Raw genomic sequence first — 17,668 nt, 5'->3', positions numbered from 1 at the left:
TCAACAACACGGAGGCTTTCTTTCATCAGCTTGTGTGACAGATGAATGTTTTTCCCCATTTTCTGGACCTGATACTAGTTTAATGAGTTGCAGCTCCCCTCTTCTGTCAGCTGACACATGCAATCGTCAGCTATCAGCCCCAGCACTAAGTCCAGTGTGATTAAAAGCGACTGTACAGGTTCAGATGTGAGCTGGCGTGGTGAGGTGGACACATTCAGGCCTACTTGGCTGCCTGCTGTCGGTGTGGAATAGCAGACTGACACATGAGCTGGCTGCTGTTTGAATAATTATAGTTTATTACAGAGTTGACGGGGGAGTCTGCCAAGTCAGAGAAAATGCTGAGCAGCAGGCTGGCCCTGTATTCTCCCTCAGTACAGTGAAGGAGGCCTGAAGCATGAAAGTGAAGCACAAGTGTGATGTTTGCTTTTCATATTTGCTCACATTTTTCCTCCCTGAGCTCCATTTAGGTGTTTAAATCTTTCCCACGTGCAGCCAGCCTCCTGTGTGAGCAAAAGGGGACTCAGCTGGTGCCATTTAAGCTCAGAATTGACATGTGGAGCCCCAGATATTGATGCATGCGGAGTCCCATCAGTGTAAACAAGCTGCAGCTCAGACAGCCAGACAGTGCAGTGAGTCGTCAACAAGCTAGCAGGCTAACGCTAGCAGGCTAGCTCGTTAAATCGTGCCACCGCAGCTGGACAACTTCAGAGTGTCACAGCTCCACTGGGCTCCAAAACAAAGTTTAAAGACGTTAAACCTCCGGCACGACAGCCCGCAACCCGCACACAGCCGCGCCGCTAAGCTAGCAGCTAGCGCCCCATTCAAAAACACAGACAAAAGCCAGGGAAGCTAAGCTAACCCCCCATAACGGTTTGCGCCCAAATTTTGTTCCAGGACAACTCACCACCGGCGGGGGACCTGTCAGCGGGCTCCCCGGGGCTGCCGGCCGCTCACACTCACCTTTACCGTAAAACTTTTTGCCGCTGGTCACGTCGAAAACTTTCATGTTGACGGCCATGAGGATGCGGGGGTTCTCCAGCCCGTCGTACTCCCGCAGCTGCTCCAGAGTGAAGTCCCGTCTCCTCATCTTGGGAAGCGCCGAGGCCTCGTCGCCCTGGGCCGCGTCGGAGCCGAGCCGCCTGCCCCACCGCCGGTACACCGCCAGACAGACGGCCACCACCACCATCAGAATACTGATATTCAGCAACATCGCGCCGAGGCCGAGCCCGTCCGACTCCTCCGCTGCCCCCTGCCCGCCGCTTGTGTCAACTGGTCCGCTCGAACTGTCTCCATCGTCCGCCATACTGCTCGGTTAGCGCCTACCCGCCCCTGGATGCTGCTGCGTTCACGGCCCGTCGGCAACCGCGGAGCCACCGGTTGACTGTTGGCGCTGCCGGATCATCAGCCGAGCCAAGAGGATGAACTCTCATAACAGACTTTTTAAATGCTAAATAAATTGAAAAATACATAAAAACAAACACAAAATTCACGGAAAGTCTTGTGCCAAAAATTGCTAACTTAAAAAAAAAAAAAAAAAATCACAACGTAAGAATAAATGCAGAAAAGTGATAAAATATAAGTAAAAATAAGGAATCTAAAAATAAAACTACAACAGAAAAGTGAGAAGAAATTTTGTCTATAATGCTGAATTAATAAAACAACATTGCACATGACAATACCGTATTTATTTTCTATTTTTCTGTCTTCTTGACTTAAAAAAAAATGTGAAATTGTACATACAGAAATATGTGTTGTTGCATTTTTGTACATTATTGTATAATTATTTATTTTGTGATAAAACAATTTCCCCTGTGGATCATTGAAGTTTATCTACGTCTGTTATATAACATTATGTTCAACATCAGTTTCACTATTGTGTGCATTTTTCCATTTCACAGCACCTCTAAAAAATATGAACCCCCTTTTTCATCTTTTATCATTTATTATCATTAAATTATTCAGTATAATTTGGATTTTTTTAGACAGTAACTTAGAAAAAAGACTCTTTAATGTCAAAGTGAAAACAGAATTTTATGATGTAAAGGGAATTAATTAAAAATGTAAAATATAGAATTAGTGACTCACCTTATCTGCCACAGGTGCATACGGTTAGCCAATACTTATGCAACTCCTTGTTTTGCATTTTATATTTCATTTATTTTATATTATTTTATAGAAATGTGTTCTCACTTCTCACAGCAAAGTTATCTAAAAAGGGGGTGAATATTTATGCAATCACTTATTTTTTATATTTTTATTAAATTGACATTGCTGTCTTAAAAAACTCACATGAATGAAAAAGGTTTTTTGCACATTCTTTTGAAAAAGCCAAATTAAACTGATCATGATTCAATGTTAAAAAGACAAAAATTAGGGAAATCTTGCAGAAATCTGTGAATATTTCTATAAAAACGTAAATATTGCACACAATACTGTGACTAATATGGAACATACTGCTGAGAAACTAATATTGCAAATGACTGTTCAAAATCAGAGGCGTTGGTAGGACCTTAAAAACACTGGGAGCTTAGTCCAACCCAGAAATCTGAGGATTTTTCTGATATTTTTAAATAAAAAATTAATTATCAATGAAGTAAGGTCATCTCAGAGTCTTTACATTCATAAATCATTTGGAATAAAGCGTCAGACACACAGGTCTTATGACATTTCTGGTCGAAATCCACTTTTAAGGACATAATTGGATGTTTTTGTGCTTAAAAAGGTGCATCTTCTTAGATTTATTTATTATTCCACGTTATGTTTCACATTTAGTGGTCATGCATTGATAACGTGTCCCATATAAACTGTGCATTTTCTCAATAAAAGTAAGCAAATTTAGTGAAAAACACTTTATAAAGCTGTTTAAACAGGGAGGCCAAAGAAGAAGCGACACCAACCAACACTGAAATCCACTTCTCACTCAGTGCTGAAGTTTACGAGGGACTCTGAACGCAGCAAAGCACCCGCCTCCCTCTGCTTGAGGTTATGAGCGGACTCTTGGTGCTTTTTGTCCCTCAATCGGGACCCGTAGTGGAGTAAACACACACTAAATGCAATAAAACAGCAGCAATTTTAATGTTTTTTTCACTCAAACTATTTCAAGTATTTCCTGAAATGTTTTGTTTATTCACTCATGAGGTTGTCGTGTTTCTTTATGATGTGAAGCTGCAGTAGGAGGTGCATTTCTGAGTAAATAAATGAGTATTTCCTTCTTTTTTGGGGGGTGTTTATTGTTGTTCTATCTCTTATCTCTGCTACCTGCATGCTGGGTGTAAACAGAAGAGATGAGGTGTGGCGATTTGCAGCCGCTGAAACAAATGTGTCTTTAATTTAAATTACAGCCGGCACACGTCATTAGCCGAGCGATGACAGTAGACGACTTTCACCCCGAACAATCTGCAGCTGGGAACAAAAACCTGCTGATCAGGCTCCATGGCTCAGCCGCCGGCGACGTATGGGAGGCGAGAGAAAGTGGGACAGATCACACGAACACAAGCTGGTTTACAATCAACTGTTATTTTATATTTTTTTGCATTTTACAATTCATTGACATGCATCGCTTTTATCCTAGAACACACTCAAAACCACGCTACCGATAAATCACTTCTTAAAATCAAAAAGAATAATTGAATAGCAAATGATTTTTTATAGTATTTACATTTTTTTTCTTTTAAAATTCAACCTCTAAAACCTCTCTTTAAGTCCACTGATGAAGGAAAGTTAACGATTAAAGTGCTCTAGAGCACCAAGCCTCAAACATAATAAAACTTCAAGCTAAAATATACTGTAGTTTCATGACGCTAGCTCACACCCATAATTCCAGCAGAAACTTTTTTTTTTTTTAATTTATTTTATTTTTAATATATTCAATAGCAAAAGCCATTAAAAACTGCAATGATTACCTAAGACTATTCCATCAATCAAGTAAATGGAAAAATAAAAACAAAAACAATAAATTATACTAACTCTGGGTGTAAAACGGGACTTAAAAGTAAAGCTTCCCAGATCAATTTGTCGTTATTTCTGCAGGCTTTAATTAAAAACCAACATTCTGTCGTTCAGACTGAAGGACATGTGTTGCCGAGCAGCAGCCTCGGGGTCACTCCTTCACAAAACCTACGACTGCTTGATTGTCACGGTGAAAAACGGAAGCTGAGGACAGAAAAACCTGCACGTGGTGTCAGTTTTAAACACATTCAAGCGCTGAATGATCAGTTAGGAAGACTTTAAAAAAAGAAGAAAAAAAAAAAAAAAAGAGCAGAGTTTGGACAATTTTCGCACTTTCCTGACGTCCTGGTGGATCAGATTAAGGCACACAAGACTCTTATCTTGGCAAACTAGAATCACAGTTGAGCAGCTCTTCACGGACCAGAGCGTTTTGTTTTGCTTTCTTTTACAGATTGTAGCGATCAACGGTGAAGAGTTTGGCATCTGAGAGAGTGACAAGGCAAAATGCAGGGAATGCATTTTTTCTGTGTTTTTTTTTTTTGTGTGTTTGCTTTGTAAACGTTTCGTCGGGCGAACAGATTCAAGCTCGCTGCCTACGCTTTGCTTCTAAAATGAAATGCACTGATAAAAACAATCATATTAAGTCGACCACGCTCGGCCCCTCTTCATACCCAAACAGCTCGCTGCTGAAGAGAGCGAACGCCGAGCTGAGAGCCGCCGCCGCCGCCGCTTCGCTCTGCATCTCTTCCATCCAAACCCACAACCAGCAGGAGGGAGCTTCATTTATTTGGTGCCACGCTTTCCTTCTTCGCAGTTCTGCCGTCGGTTTTCTTCCCCTGAGCAGGAGCTGCTGCTGCTTTCTGGGCGTTGTCTTTGGGCGTCGTAGCGGTGGAGGTGGAGGCAGCAGCGGCGGCGGAGGCAGCAGGCTGAGCGGCCATGTTGGAGGATTTGGAGGCCTGCGTGGGTTTTGAGGTAGTGTTGGAAGGATGTCGCCGACGCCTGCCTTCGTCCCCGGCCGAGGACGAGTGGCGTCTCCTCCTGCCTCCCTCCTCTCCCATCGGGGGCTGCCGACAAATAACACGAAAACGGTTACTGACACTATCGATTATTGGTAATCAAGAAAGACCGATATAAACTACATACTAACAGCATGTAACAGGAGGGAACCCTTCATTCATAACCAATCATCTTCATCCATAAAGACTATTATAACTGAATATGCAACAGAAACAGGAGTGATGACGTCAGGATCTGCTGTTTTATTGTCATTTGTTGTTTTTATCCTTCTTGCTAAGCATCCCTGAGTGCTCTAAAAGGTGATGACAAATAAAATGTATTATTATTATTAGGATGCTCTCGTCCGTTTACTCTTCGATCAGTCGTTTCCTGCTGTTCTTCTTGGTTTTCTTAATTATTGTCTGCTCTAAGGTTTATTACCCGCTAAGGTCCAGATCTCATAGCTTAATTCGTTATTGTTTTCTAGACTTTAGGCCCTAGTTGAGGAGGCAACCACAGATCTGTGGTCGCCTCCTGAGCTAGTCGCTAGCCGTTAGCATAGCCTCAGTCACTGCGAAAGTAGATAATTTACTTGCAGGTCATGTCTCTGCGAGAAAGAGACGTCTGTCAGTGAGAACAGCTTGTTAATCTGACTTAAGAAAGATGTTATGGCTCTAAGAGATGCTAAGAGGTACAGCAAACCTCTTAGTGTTAGCTGTAGCCTAGCACCAACAAGTCAATCCTTCTGGCAATTTAGGGGAAATTTGGCATTCTTATTTAACACCGCGGTGTTTATTACAACTTCTGTGACATCTGCTAGCTCATCGTTGAAACACAACTCCGCCAATTCACCAAAGATGCTAAAGTCTGCAAATGTGCTCATCTGTCTCTCTGTGTAAACAATCAGGAGCTACTAGTGAGATTTAACAGCCAATCAAACGGTGCTCTGGGCGGGACATCGCTGAGACCACAAGGTTTCTGCATCAGTGCCAAAGTAGCACACTGAATTATTTTTCTGGTAATTTCGATAATAAAAATACAGATAGACCAAATATCAATCCAGATAGTCGCTGCCAGATTTGTTCAGCAGTGTTTTCAAAATGCAAAAAAAAGGCGCATTTTTCCAAAACATATTATTGACGATACTGTACATCTGGAAATCAGGTGTGAGGAAGTGGGGGTTGTCATATTCAAGGAATCTTTTTAAATTGGAGAGGGCTGCTTGTCATTATGTTAGCATCTCTTGAGTCGAAGCTCCTCTTAGCGAAGAGAAACCAAAGAGTTGTGAGACAGAAGACAGACAGACTTCAGCGTAGAATATACCCATGCTTTCTTGCTCTGAGCTCCTCCCGAAGCTTCCTAATCGATTGCACAAGTAAGCGTGCTGTTGCATTATCGGTTATTTGCAGCCTCGACCTAACAAGGAATGTTTTCTAGTCTGTTTGTGGTGAGTTCTGCAAAATTAATCAGCCCCTGCAGTGGTTCGTTGAGCTCAGTTTCAACTGCAGGAGCTTCTAAAGGCTCTTAATGCGTTTTGCTGACACAAAATAAATAAATTAACGAGCGACAGATAGTTCGGAGCGATTCCTGACGTCTTTACTGGCAGAGAAAAGGATTTAGAGAGGCATCGATGTTCAGACTATCGCTGGTGTTACTTTCATTTAGGGAGAAAAGTTGCTTCCGAAACGCCAGATGTGTAAACGACTAACAGCTGCATCAACTTCAGATGTGATCATTTGGTTTCCAGCATTTAGACACGTCCGGTGGACACTCACCACCACCCTGAAATCCTCCAGGTTCTTGAACTGGGAGAGGTGTTCCTGCAGCTTCGGGTCGATGGGCTGGTTCTTAATCTTTGAGTATTTCAAGAAGGCCCAGAACTTCTCCAGTCCATACAGCTGACCTGGAAGACGGGAAAGATTCACAGTGTCAGATACATGTACGGCGCAAACCAGAAGATTTCCAACACAAATGGAGCCATTTAATAAAAGTTTGGGTTCACAGAGGACACTAAATGTGGGTCAAAGTTAACCAGATTCTTATGTCGGCAGAGAAATCAGAGTGAAAATGTTCAGACTGTGGTTCAACAACCTGAACCTCTCAATCACACGGGGCCTTCAGATATGTGACGGTTGGCTGCATTTAGGACAGAACTGTTTTTATATCCTGCTGCCATCATGTAGTAATGTTTGCGGACACACTTTTGGCCCGCTCCGTTTCTCCGTTAAACGCTGCAGATACCACGTGCGTCGTATATAAACAAACTGCAAAAACCTCAGTGTTTTGAATTAAACTCTGGATTTTTGGGAATCTAGATTGAAAGGGAAGTTATTTTCTTTAGAAATCGCCCAAAACTACACCATTTATCGGAGGCAAAAACAGAAAAATAAAACAAGAGATGTTTAACTCTGTGATGCCTCCTCCTGTCGTGAAATTTAACCAAACCTAAGTTTCAACAACACTTTATTCTGCCAAAATAAACGATCTGCACTAGAAAACAATGCCAAAAAATCAAACACTCCTACTACAACTATCTGACAAAAACTCTGGGGCTTTTCTGCTGAACAGCAGGCGGTGTTTACACAGAGCACAGAGGAGGCAAACTAAATAAAAATAAGATATCTATAGCATGTGGAGCCACCTTGTGTTCTCCCAGCGTTGGCAACATCTGTGGAAACTCGGAAAAATGGTGGATTGTAGTTTTATTTTAATTTTTGGAAATAAATACCTCACAAATTCTAATTTTTTAAATGATTTATGGCATTATAAGTTTGTTGCGGTGCACAGAAAACATCTGAGTCGTCTCTACTTCTAGTCGTAGTTGTTGTGTTTTCATGGAGATACAGGATTTTATGTTGCAGTTATAATTGGGACCCAGAACCTGTCGGCGCTCAAGGGTTAAACTGGATTCCAGCAGTTTTACTACAGTTTTTGAGTATTTTTTCCTTTAGTTCTTATCTGGATCTTTAAACCCTGAACGAGTATCTACTATAAATATTAAAAGCATACCTACCGACAACTAGAAAAGGGAATTCAGGCCCCATAAAGCATAAAACACTTGCTTTTCTAAGTCAAACATTTCGGGGCACTTTGTGTCGTTTCTCCAGGTAACATCTCGCACATTTCGGTCTCCGATTGAGAAACGTTTAACACCAGAACCGCTGAGCTGGAAATAAGAGGCTGAAGCCCGCAGAGGCTCCGTTTCTGCTCCACTGAGCCGTGGTGTCGAAATCGGTTGAGAAATTGACTTTAATCCGTTTTTTTTTCTGCCCTCTTTTAACACGGTTACACATTCAGCTCAGAGGGGTAAAAACTGCTCCGTGAACTCTTAAGTCAGGTTAAGTAGGTTTACACCACAAATATCGTTAATATTTAGCAGCGAGTGGTTTATGACACAACATAATGGAGCTGCAGACAGACAATAGGGGCATCTGTGTTAACTCTTCATGTGTAGCACCTGTAACCTCTTTACGAACAGTTAATGTCTGATAACCAAATACTGGATGCTTACAACTACACACTGACTAATCTGACTGTTTCACTTTTTAAAAAAAAATTAAATTTCAGGTAAAAAAATCATTTGAAGGTTGAGCTTTAGGTTTCAAATAGTTTGTGATGAGTAACAGTTATGTAAATTAATCAAAAACTGGCTTTTATAGTCTTTTGAAGCATTTATTAACAGTTTGTGTGCATGTACTTACTGCAAGTTTTAATCTGTTTTAAACATATCTAAAACTACGTCTTATTGCCTACAATTAGAACTGTTCCGTAGGTATCATTTGTTAGCAGTAAAAGTCAGACATCAACACAAACAAAATGTCGTTCTATCGGTTTACAACCGCACTACACTGTGTTACAAATCATTTATTATTCGTTTTTTAATAAAGGTTTAAATTGGGTAAGCCAAATATTATGATTAACACGAGCTGTGTGGGATTTTTGTGGAACATTTCTCCATTTTTTAAATACATAAAAATGAGCAAACACATCCTGGAAATCTTTAGTGAAAGCAGAGAGTTGGGGCTCGACGTCGGTTACCTTTCTCAAAGTCTCTGAGGGTCTCCTCCTGGAAGTCCTTGAATAGATCTAACCTGAACCTCTTCTCCAAACCGTAGCTGTAGTATCTGAAGAGACACTCCAGACCGTACCTGCAGGGCGACAACAAACGTTTACTTGACCTCTGGAGCACGTCAACAAATCTGGCTTGTAAACAGCAGCATACAGTGTCTACAGAAAGTAATCACTGGTCTAAGTTTTTCCACTTTTATCGCTTTGACAGTTGACTTACCGTAATGTCCAGACTATGAGCTGCTACTTTTTTCACACACTTTGAACGCTGCGGCTTAGACAATGATGCGGCTAATTTATGGATTTTTACGAATTTGCCTCAAGATGAAAGTGACATTGAGAGCGACAACGAAAGAGAGACTGAGGAAGTGAGGAAGTAATTCTGAGGCTGTTCAACTCCTGAAGACACTGAAGAAGACGACTTCAGTGGTTTTAGTGCAGGAGGAAGATGAAGATAGCGATCAGTGACTTTTCCTGGTAGGCTGCTGTATTTTCTTAACCAGCCGTGGTACAGGCACTGTTCAGAAAAAAGGCATTTACGGTATTTGTGTATGTTACCGGTACGAATTTAATTAAAAGTTTAAATAATCTTCCTGTGTAAATATCTCGTGTTAAAACGTGGACACCTGCAGCTTAGAGACAAGTGCAGCCTGTATATGTACAAAACTGGGTTTCTTTTTAAAGTTAGTGGGCATGGCTTATATTCAGGTGCCTCAATAGTCCGGAAATTACGGTAATTCAAGTCAGCATTACTTGAGGGGAGTCATCGGCCACCAAGACACCTATGAGTCCTCTGAAGGACTCATAGGTGTCTTGGTGGCCTCCCTCATCAGCCTTTTTCCTGCTCAGTCACTCGGTCTTTTGAAGACAACTTGCTAGAGGAAGATTTACACATGCGCCATATTCTTTCCATTTCTTAATGATGGATTTAACTGTATTCCAAGGGATGAATGTTCTTGAATCCATCCCCTGACTTGTGCTTTCTTGGAGTGTTTTTTGTCTTCATGGTGTAGCTCTATCCAGGATTCACCAGTGACTGAACCCTCCAGATACAGGTGTCTTGATACTATAATCACTGAGACACATTCGCTGCCATCAAATTATCTAATTTTCACTAATTGTGTGACTTCTAGCAGCAGCTGGTTGCACCTGTTGTGAATTAGATGAGTCACTTTAAAGAGCTTCAATGCTTATTTTGTATTTCTAACTAATTGACCTTGCAGAAATCTGGTTTCACTTTTTTTTTTAAATTCTTGTCAACAGGATGTTAATGTGAAGCTTCCCCGTAAGCTCTCTAATCAGCCATTTTCCCACACGAGCCTCCAACGTTTCACAACTTGTGTGTGCTGGATTATTAATGGCTGTCGGAGGAACCAGACGGACGAGCTTTGTGCACAAACAGCTGACGGCTTCGTTACGCCCTCACTTCAACGCACAGCCACCCACTTATTTAGACAAGAATGTAGGTTTGGCAGGTGTGTGAAGGAGCCTCTGGCAGTAACACAACAATGCTCCAGAGGGGCAGCCCTCCCCGTTAACCTCCTGCTGTCCAACAATGGCGGCCGCATGCTGCTGCAGACGCTGACGGATCATATGAGGAAGAGACTTCAGAAGCCTTTCTGTACCTGTCTGCAGGTGTCGTCGCTACTAAAGTGTGAATTCAGAGGTTTCCCAGCTCTTGTCTTTACTCTTTGTTTAAACTCACTGCTGCACTTTTTTCTGTTCTTTTTATTTGTTTTATGAATATCTAAAAAAAACATTGCGATCTCTGTAGGAAATGCACAGAAATCAAAATAGTATCAAGTGTTTTTCTTCTTTAGGAGTCAATATTGTGCACATACAGAGTTTTTTTTTCCCAACACAACAGCAGCAAAAGCTTCACTTGATGCAAACATTAGTGGTCACATGATGAGTAGTTTAGTCGACAAAAAAGCAAAACAAAAGTACTAATATTGATGATGATTTGAAGAGTTCATTTACAAAAACAGATAAACTCCATTTTTGTAGATTTTCAGGAAACTTATTTTGTTGTTGTTTGCTTGACATGATATCAATCAAACTGAAGCTGAGTGGATGTGACTCAGTGGAAATGACAAAAATGGAGATAACTTAAATGATATTGTCTCAGGTAGACGATGGAAAAGTGGGTTTTCTGGAGGTTTGTGTAGATGAGTTATCTGTTTTTGCACATGAACTCTTCATATAGATAATTTATGGTCAAAAACGCTTTTTCAACGTGAGGATTTTCTGCTTTTTTCTAATTTGTTGACAGAAAAGGTAAGCTTACTTTGCGCTCCTGAAGCTTGTGATACAGATTTATCTAATTATCCAGTATGTATAATTAGATGCCGCCCTAGTAAATGTAATTATTCCACCTTAATGTAGTGGATTAAATACTGTAAGGCTGCAGCTAGCAATCGCAATCCAACCACAAGTCCAACTGCTCATATTTTCAATTTAAAGGGACACAAATTGGGTAAAATTTGACATTTAATAAGCTGTAAATAGTTTGGAATTAATTATTTATTAAGTCTGTCATTGCTGTAAAGACGCATCAACACTGACTTCAGATCTTATATATACCTTAAAAAAAAGGGGCTTCAGGGCTTTAGTTTATGAAAACACTTCAACATTTCCCGCCTCAGGCAGAGACACACGCTCGCATGAAGCTGAGCAGCATTCATAACCATCACCCAGCCTTCTTCCTGACCTGTAATTTTCTTTGGCATCTTCCAGCGCGTACTGTTTGAACTCCTCGTACATCTTCCTGTTGAAGTTGTCCCTGATGAAGAAGGACCAGAACCTGAACAGCGTGTTCATCTCCTGAGACTGTCCGATCCCCAACCGTTTCCTCTCTGCAGGCACGAGAACAGCGTCATTGTTGTTTGGAATATTTACATTTAATTCTCAAACTTATGGAGCGCGTGGCAGCAGGCGTTTACCGTTAAGGCACCGTCGGCGGTACTTGTGGTATCCCTGCTGGGTGAAGCCGTTGTCCCTCAGCAGCTCGTGGGATGGATGCCAGAACTTGGGCAGCGACTGGGGGGTGCAGCCGTAGCTCCCCGACAACGGAGCTCCTTCTGACGGGGAAGCGTTGGAGCTGCTGTGGAGGGAAAGACGGTTGAGTGGCCGAAGAGGAAACAAATACAGAAACACCAAGAACCAGCTGCCAGTTTATCGGCCACGAAAATCGGTGCTGCTCTGTTGATTTAGTTAAAATTAAGACAAATAATGTTTGCAGCAAGGAACAACTTACTCCCTGTAGAAAATACAGTTGTTCAGAAGTGGAAATGAAAATTAAGATATAGAATGTTTTTCAATATGTGGGGTGAACTTATAGAACGTTCTGGATGAGGAGTTAAAAATGAGAACAACTATTAAACTACAAAAAAAAAGAATACAAAAAAAATAAACAAAAGTACAATAATGTGGAAAAGTAAATGTGCTTGTGGAGTTTCAAAAGAAGCATAAAAGTAGAAGATTTGACGTAAGAAGAAGGCAGAAGTTAAGCTTCATCCTGCTCGTGTTTCAGACATTGTTCTAGGTTTTGTATTTGGTTCATTTGTTTTGTTTATGTATTAATTTTTCCTCTTTTGCCTTCATGACACTGTGGCATGTCTGGCATAAATGAAATGAAAAAAAATACAACAAAATGCCAAATATTTTAGGTTAATCCTCTCAAATTCAAGCAGTTTCTTCTTGTTTTCACTGCAGCAGCACAAATTTAAACATGTTTTCTGTGTTGAATAAAAAAAACAAAAATCTGTTTACATCATTTTAAAAAAATGGAAAACGCTGTAGTCAACGTATTCTCCATTTTTCCAGGTGTCTACAGGTGTTACAGGTGTCAATATATATTTTTTTAAAATGAAGGCTCTACACCAGGGATCTCTAACTCTGGTCCTGGTGAGCTCCTGTCCTGCAGGTTTTAGACGTTACTGCAACACCCCTGACTGACATTAATGGATCATTAAAAGACTTGTGTAGAACTTGACAACAAACTGTTAATGATCCATTAATGTGAGTCAGGGGTGTTGCAGCAACATTTAAAACCTGCAGGACAGTAGCTCACCAGGACCACAGTTGGAGATCTCTGCTCTACATACTATAGATATTTTATTATTTACATTTTTACAATCTCACAGCTGTGCACATCAGCCGCAGAAAGACGTTTCACCGTGCTGAATGCATCCTCTGTTCGCTGTTTATTTTGCTTTCGATTGCTCTAGTTTGTTTCTACACTCATCTACACTCTGCTCGAAGGAAACACAGCCTGCAGTTCAATCAATCAGTCCCTTGATTTCTGTCATTGTTTAAGCATAGACGAGTCAGTCATGGAGCGGAAAATTTTTACCGAATCTGTTTCATGCAAAGTGTTTTTTGTTTTTTTTAAAGGAGATATGTAGAGGAAAGTGATTTTGATGTAGCATCGTATTTTTAGGCTTCTCCAGACAGAACTAAATGTCACATGACTTGCTCACAAACCGTCAGAAAGTGTGAAGTATTTCAGTTTTACTGTTTCTCGCTCTCATAGTTGGTGTAATTTTGGTTTATAAGAAAAAAAACAAGAAAGAAAAGACACTTTAAAACTGCAGGTTTGGAGTTAAACTGTCTGCGATGGAAAAATCAGCTGCTTTTCTCTCGTTTATATCACTTTTAACCAAGTCTGAGCTCTCTCACGAGTCATACTATTGTTATATGTTGATTAAATGACTAATCTTAAAAAAAAATAGACAAAGCACCTTATAGTAAGATCATTGGTTGTAGCACTACTACAGTGCTAGCGTCGCTTTATTAAAAAATCTATTTAGATGGGTGCAAAGATGATAAAAAGTGAAGCTAAAACAGCCATTTATGATCCGCATTTACAGCTGTGTTTGAGGTTTAGTGTTTTTTCAAATAAAACAAACTAAAATCAGTCTAAAGCTCTTCAGTTCTCTCTTTGTGCAGCTGCGACTTGCAGGAAAATGCAGATGTAACTGTGCACTTGCAGGTATTTCATATTAAATATCCTCTAATCAGGACAAGTGTAACTGATATGTGGTGCTACATGCAGCACGTCAACCCGTCTCCATAAAAACAGACCACATGTGAAGCAGAACAGCAGCAGCAAAGGGAAGATTCAGGGAGAAGTGACTACTTTGGGTTCTTCTTTTGGTTGTTTTATGTGTAACTGAACTTCACCTGCTACAGTCGAATACAAACTGAAAACAGTCGGACCTGATGGACGCAGAGCGCGGCCGGTGCTCGCGGGAGTCCATCACCCAGCCGATGTGGGCCTCGTGGGGAGGGTTGGAACTGTGGCGGGTCTTCTTCTTCCTCGGCGTCTAGAGCAGACACGGGGACAGAACAGGGGTTTAAATACGTAGCTGCTGCACGGTTTTCACCTTTCAAAGTTTCATTTTCATATCTAGAGAAGGGTTTAAACCTCGAGAAGTATTTGCTAAACACAAAACAGATACCAGAGCGGGCATGAAGTTAGAGCTCGTGCTGAAACATGTAGAGAATATGCAAATATTCGCAGCACAACAGGAAAAGAAGTTGCGACACAAAGGAATACTGGCGACAGAAATGTAAAACAAAAAAAAAGTGAGAGTTAAAGGGTAAGAGTCAACGCCAGCCTGCAGCTCAGAGAGTTGTGACACCCATGTGTGGTGTGAGTAATAAAAATCACACACTGTCCCATTGTTCTACATTTACAACGTCTAAGAAGCTTCACAGATGCTCAGAGGTCTGAAAAATGTGATTAGGCAACAACAAGGAAGGGAAAACTCCTTTGAGGCTTCTTAAAGCTTAAGTTATACACTAACTCACCACTAGTATGAAAAAACAAAGATAATTTTACGTCTCGTGTTTCATTAATTTCAGGTCTTTCTTGCTGTTAAACACCTGAAAGACCAACAACAGCATCACGATCCTCTTTCGCTGTAGGGACGTAACAGGACGCCGTTTCTCTGTATCCGATAAAAGAGAGCAGCTTTTTTTCTTCTTCTTGTTTTCGTAAAGACAGAAACTAGTGCCGACCTGTCCATCGATGGTGCCGCTCTCCTTGGTGACGGGGTAGAAACGGGGCGTCTTGTTGGGGTCCTGGCGTCCGGGGGTGCGAGGCGTCCTCGGGGTTCTGGGCTGGTGGGCGCTGGGCGACTCAGGGACCGACGTGGGCAGAGAACGGGCCAGATCAGCCCCACTGTCCACTGAAACCACACACATAAGAATCATGTCAATTTATATTTGCTTTATTACATCATCTACTGCTAATTATTTCCTACATATAATAATAATAATTGCATACATGTACACTTCAAGCCCCCTTATTTAGCTTTTATAAACAATGAAGGATTTCTACACACTGTCACGTAATGCAGGCTGAGTTTATTTTTAAATTTATATTAATGTGCAATTAGAGGTTACTTCATGTTTTGAGATATTTCAGAGCAAGTTGCATCAACTTTGCTGCATTTCCAATAATACAAAACGCAGTCGGCTTTGTTTTTTTAATTCATTTTATCATCTGTGGAGTTCTCCCCTGAAGTCGTATTTGCGCAGAACCTTTTCAACATTTCAACAGCTGCAGCATCGTGCAAATAAACTGCTTTTAAGATAAGATAAGCTTTTAATAGTGGCACAGTGGGGAAATGTGCAGCGAAGACAGTGCAAACATTTAAAGAATAAATAAAAAATAGAAATAAACAAGCACTACTTCTAAGAATAACAACAATTATTACACATATCAGTGGAGTTTCATTACTTCACAACTTGTATACAAATCAAAAACTAACTCCCCTGCAGTAGGTTTTATCTACACACTTCATGCACACTAGATAAAAGGTGTGGCTGTTTTTTATTAAGCGGTAACTCAAAAAAAAAAATACAAGAGTTTAATCTGCTACTTTGGCTCTGATGCAGCATCCTGCACCTCTTAGTCGTCACCCTCTGGTCTCGAGCAACGAAGGCAAGCAGTGAGTTAGCAGAGTTAGCTGTGTTTTGAAGGTGAGTGAGCAGAGAATGGAAAAAATAAAGCTGTAATAAACACTTTGATCTTGTACGAGCATGCTCAGCTTCCCCGTTATGCAAAACAAAAAAAGCCAGATGAACTAACTTGGTGGTGTCATCGCTGCTCAAACTCAGAACACTTCCTGAGCCGAATGAACCAACGTTTGGAGTTCTGGTGTTGTACATGAAGGTGCTCAAGTTTTTGGAGGATGCATTCATTAGCAGCTAAATAACAAGAACCTGAGCACAGTTAACATGCACTTTAGAACTTTCTTTCACGTTTCTGGGGGAGAAGAGAGCACGAATGTGGCTAATGGCTCAACAGTCGAACCCAATTAATTAGCTTTAACAATCGAAACCACAAACTGAATTTTCTGGTGGCTCTCGTGCGGAAAAATTACAACAACGTGGCCCCGACGAACATGGACGTCGTCATATTTTAGACGACTACGTGTTGAGATATTGTTGTTAAAAGGAGAGTTTCTGCAGAAATAATGTTGTTTTGGTTTTTTCATGCAGAGTATTTCAAAGTTAATCGGCTCTAAAAGCGTTGCATCCGTGTTGTTTAACCTGCAGGAGATTGTGAATTCTCCTCGAACATGTTTTTAGTCTATACTTTTAAGGCTTAAAATTTCCCTCTTTAATAAAGTTTATATAGCACCTTTATGTGTTGTTTCAGGCTTCTGATCTTCAATGTATTTGCCTGTTTGGCCCTAATGTCACTAGGTAAGTAAAATTCAACTCTTTTATCGCCACGGAGGAAATCAATTTACGGAGAAATCTGGCTCAGCTCAAAACTAAGATCTAAAAACCCTTCCGAGAGGGGAAGTTTGGAACCTCGACAAACAAAAATCACATCATAAAGTGACGCAGCAGCAGCAGAAGTGTGTGAATTAAAATGCAGATCACACAGGAAGCTCAGGAGGCTCCACAAAATCCACCTGGCATCGGAGGAGGCGGGACTTCCGGGTTCAGGTCGACGGGCACTTTGGGGGCGAGGGTGTCAAACTCGTCTTTACTGATGACGTTGAGCTTCTTGAAGTTCTCCACTTCCTGCTGGGAAACAGAAACAAGACGAGGAAAAGTCAAACTTTGCAGCATTAAGCGTTAAGTCTGATGGAAAATAAACCCTCAAGGAGCAGCTCACTGGTTGCATTTTTCACTAAATTGATATTTATTGTTTTTGGAAATTATAGTTTGAGAAGTTAATGCACAATTAATGAGATGAAAGGGCAGAAATCTAGACAAAAACAGCAGCTCTGTTTCTGCAAAGCATCTCATACGGAGGTCGACTCTGCCTCTGTGCATTCCAACAGCTGGGATTCATAAAATCAGGTCTGTTTAGCTTTTTCTTTTTTTTTCTTTTTTACCCCTTTAGTTCACTTAAATTTAGAAATTGAGCAAACCTGCATGTTGCTGCTCATGTGTACTTTCTAAACGCACAATAATCTAAGTTTTAAGGACATTTGGCAAATTGACACGATTCCATAAAAATCCATCGTTTCATTCAACAGTACAGGTTTACATTTTTATTTTCTATTGTAATTATTTTGCATTATTTAGCTGTACTTAATATAAATCTCTCTAAAATAGCTTCAGTCAACATGTAGCTTGTTTTTAAATGCGTTTATCTCTCATATCTTCAACCAAAGTGGAAAAAAAA

The 17,668-nt window shown here is 40.8% G+C and overlaps 2 protein-coding genes across 12 annotated transcripts in view; both read right to left on the bottom strand.

Moving 5' to 3' along the window:
* Window positions 1-1,473, bottom strand: part of pgrmc2 (progesterone receptor membrane component 2) — a 20,148-nt gene extending 18,675 nt beyond the window's left edge. Inside the window, exon 1 of the mRNA XM_008278273.1 lies at window positions 961-1,473. Coding sequence (XP_008276495.1) covers window positions 961-1,303 — 343 coding nt within the window. The 5' untranslated portion in view covers window positions 1,304-1,473. The remainder of the gene's footprint in view (window positions 1-960) is intronic.
* A 2,027-nt stretch (window positions 1,474-3,500) lies between these two features.
* The window catches only part of larp1b (La ribonucleoprotein 1B), a 48,633-nt gene continuing 34,465 nt past the window's right edge, over window positions 3,501-17,668 (bottom strand). For 9 of the 11 annotated variants that reach the window (XM_008278261.1, XM_008278267.1, XM_008278270.1 and 6 more), the window contains 8 exons: window positions 16,947-17,061; window positions 15,037-15,206; window positions 14,233-14,339; window positions 11,955-12,115; window positions 11,723-11,867; window positions 8,983-9,092; window positions 6,720-6,847; window positions 3,501-5,012 (listed from right to left, as the gene is read on the bottom strand). In XM_008278261.1, the coding sequence (XP_008276483.1) occupies window positions 4,728-5,012; window positions 6,720-6,847; window positions 8,983-9,092; window positions 11,723-11,867; window positions 11,955-12,115; window positions 14,233-14,339; window positions 15,037-15,206; window positions 16,947-17,061 (1,221 nt within the window). In that variant the 3' untranslated portion in view covers window positions 3,501-4,727. The remainder of the gene's footprint in view (window positions 5,013-6,719; window positions 6,848-8,982; window positions 9,093-11,722; window positions 11,868-11,954; window positions 12,116-14,232; window positions 14,340-15,036; window positions 15,207-16,946; window positions 17,062-17,668) is intronic. The other 2 variants (XM_008278262.1, XM_008278263.1) reach the window with 2 other exon arrangements.

This window comes from Stegastes partitus, unplaced genomic scaffold, assembly GCF_000690725.1.
Source record: "Stegastes partitus isolate 25-593 unplaced genomic scaffold, Stegastes_partitus-1.0.2 Scaffold119, whole genome shotgun sequence".
Lineage (NCBI taxonomy): Eukaryota > Metazoa > Chordata > Actinopteri > Pomacentridae > Stegastes > Stegastes partitus.
This window is presented reverse-complemented; position numbering and strand designations above follow the sequence as displayed.